General features: G+C 56.7%; 2 protein-coding genes across 3 annotated transcripts in view; both read right to left on the bottom strand.

Annotated features, from left to right (window-relative positions):
• Window positions 1-519, bottom strand: part of SCAMP3 (secretory carrier membrane protein 3) — a 3,595-nt gene extending 3,076 nt beyond the window's left edge. The window contains exon 1 of the mRNA XM_029958151.1: window positions 510-519. Within this exon, the coding sequence (XP_029814011.1) occupies window positions 510-519 (10 nt within the window). The remainder of the gene's footprint in view (window positions 1-509) is intronic.
• Window positions 520-739: 220 nt separating this feature from the next.
• CLK2 (CDC like kinase 2) overlaps window positions 740-2,486 on the bottom strand; it is an 8,327-nt gene continuing 6,580 nt past the window's right edge. For both annotated transcript variants that reach the window (XM_018068801.3, XM_029958145.1), the window contains 4 exons: window positions 2,308-2,390; window positions 2,004-2,083; window positions 1,704-1,794; window positions 740-1,388 (listed from right to left, as the gene is read on the bottom strand). In XM_018068801.3, the coding sequence (XP_017924290.2) occupies window positions 1,206-1,388; window positions 1,704-1,794; window positions 2,004-2,083; window positions 2,308-2,390 (437 nt within the window). In that variant the 3' untranslated portion in view covers window positions 740-1,205. The remainder of the gene's footprint in view (window positions 1,389-1,703; window positions 1,795-2,003; window positions 2,084-2,307; window positions 2,391-2,486) is intronic.

The raw sequence follows: 2,486 nt of genomic DNA, 5'->3' as shown, positions 1-2,486 counted from the left end.
CGGGTGGGCTCCGACAGCCTGGGAGGGACCCGCGGCACGAGGAGCACTTGGGGAATTCCTCCTGTGTCTCCTGGGCCGGTTATTTATAGGAATCCCCGATTCCACGGGCTCCAGCTGCCTGCGGACGGCACAGCGACCCCCTCCCCAGCAGGGATTCCTCAGCATCCCCTCCATCCTGTGCTCAGCAGAGACTGCTGAACATACTCTTCAGCCTCTGAACAGCCTTGAGAGTGACACACAAACGCCACAGGTGAGCTCCCACGTGTGGAACAGCCCCAGCAATTCCCAGGAACAGTCCAAGCCACACTGCAGAGCTGAGAGGAGCCCAGAAGGCACAGACAGCCCTGGGTGGGTGTTGGACACATGTGGGCTCCTGACACCCCTTTTCCAACAGCCACCACCAGCAGCCAGTGCTCCACCCCAGCCAGGGTCGAGAGGGCTCTTCAGGTGAGAGAACACCTGTCTGAGGGCCCCACTGTCCTTTTTCTGCTTCCCACCCCAACACTGACCCCAGGGCATGAGGAAAGGGGCAGCTTGACCCCACAACCAGCATCTGCCCAGGTCCAGCTGCAGCCCTGAGGGCCAAAAGCAGCTCTGAGCCCCTGCAGGCTTGGGAGGAGTGGTGCAGGTAGACAGAGCTGGTTTCCTAGATCACAAAGTTCCTTTCATCCCTGTCAGCATCTGCTTTCATCCCAGGAGCAGCTGCTGCCAGTGCCAAACCCAGCCCAGTGGCTTTTTATTCACTTCATATTTATTTGTCACAAAGACTGTACAAAATTCTTATAAAACTCTGGTGTGGGGATGGGCTATGACATTGATCCAAAAAATAATTCCCATGCAGTCCCACCAGTTCCATAACTTACAAGAGAACAGATAAGCTACAGAGAGCTGCGAGTCCTGGAGTATTTACACCGAGGGAGGGCAGGAACAGGAGACAAAGCAACACTTTGACGAGAGAGGTATTTACAGCATGGACACACAGGCCCCCCCTCACCTCATGGAACAGCAGGTCAGGCCCACGCTGCCCCGAGGCCGACAGGGCTATTTACAGTATCTCACATATTAACAGCTTTACAAAGGGGAGTTCTTCTCATGTATATATATAAAAAAAAAAAGAAAAAAAAAAAGCACCAAGTGTCTGGATAAGAAGTCACGGGGGGCCTCCACGGGGGCTAGAATGCAAAGGCTGGCTGGCACCGGCGGCGTCACCGGCTGATGTCCCGGCTCGAGTCCCACAGTTTTGTGCTGGGCTCCATGCCCAGCAGGTCAAAGAAGGGGTGTTTGAGGGCCTCGGCCAGGGTGACCCGCTTGGACGGCTCGTACTCCAGCATGCTCTCAATGAGGTCGAACAGGCGGTGGTGGTCCTCGGCCTCCGACGTCAGGTAGCGCTGGGGGGCGGAGGGGACAGGTCAGGGACGGCCTGGGACATCCCCTGGGCTAAGCTGGGGCCACCCCTCAGTCCAGACCTCAACTCTGGGCTCCTCTATCCGGGACAGAACCGCCGGGTTTTCACCCACCCGTGCCCTTCCCCACTTCCTGAACTCTCCATGTCCTCCTCCTCTTCCACTTCAGATTAAACTCAGGCTTCCTAGTTTATTCCAAGGTTCTCTCAGGAAGACACCAGCCTGAGCCTTTTGCTGGCCTGAGCTTGCCCAGAGGGAGAATCTCTGCACTGAGGAGGGGCTGCTGCCCACCCTCCTTACCCGCAGGGGTTTGCAGTTCTCCCGGACGTAGCGTCCGGCCGAGGTGTTCTCGTCCCAGTCCAGGCGCCCGTGGTAGAAATACTTCTGTTTCCTGTCGGAATAACAGGTGGGAACAGGTTACACCTGAGCACAACACACCCTGCAGCAACAGCAGCGTGCCAGCCCTGGCAGGGCACACGGCTCGGGGCACCAGCACGGCCAGGGGACCCAGGGAATTCCCCCTCCAAAGTGGGATCCCTCAGGGAAAACCACTGCCTGGGAGGCAGGAGAGGCTGCAACACCTGCAGGGCCCTTGCTCACCTCGTCTTCCTGACCATCCGAGAAGGAATTGGCCCCAGGATCCTCTCCATCATGGCCAGGTGCTCCCGGTTGTCGTGTGTCTGAGAGAGAGAAATGGAAAGGGAAGGCATGGAACAGATTCCAGTGGTTCTGCCTCCAGCCCTGGCTACTCCCCCCACCCAAAACCCCTTCCTGGCCAACACTTCTCCAGGACAGCAGTGATGGAGAGACCCCCATCAGCCCCAGGGGCTCTGGGCTGTGCTGGGAATCAGCCAGAATCCTCTCTCACCAGTTGGGAAGTAGCCACACCACCCGGAGTTCTCACCTGGAACAGGGTGAAACCCACATAATACTCAAAGATGATGCAGCCAATGCTCCACACATCACAGGGCTGGCTCCAGCCAAGCTCTGAAAAACAATGTTGTTTAAATAAATGATCCAGTTATGGCACAGGATTTCAAATCCCCCTTTAAAAAACAAACAGCTGGAAAAAGAGTTCCCATT

This window comes from Manacus vitellinus, unplaced genomic scaffold (assembly GCF_001715985.3).
Source record: "Manacus vitellinus isolate BGI_N305 unplaced genomic scaffold, ASM171598v3 scaffold_142_pilon, whole genome shotgun sequence".
In the NCBI taxonomy this organism is placed as follows: domain Eukaryota; kingdom Metazoa; phylum Chordata; class Aves; order Passeriformes; family Pipridae; genus Manacus; species Manacus vitellinus.
Note: the sequence above shows the minus strand (reverse complement) of the source record. Positions and strands in the feature narration are given on the sequence as shown.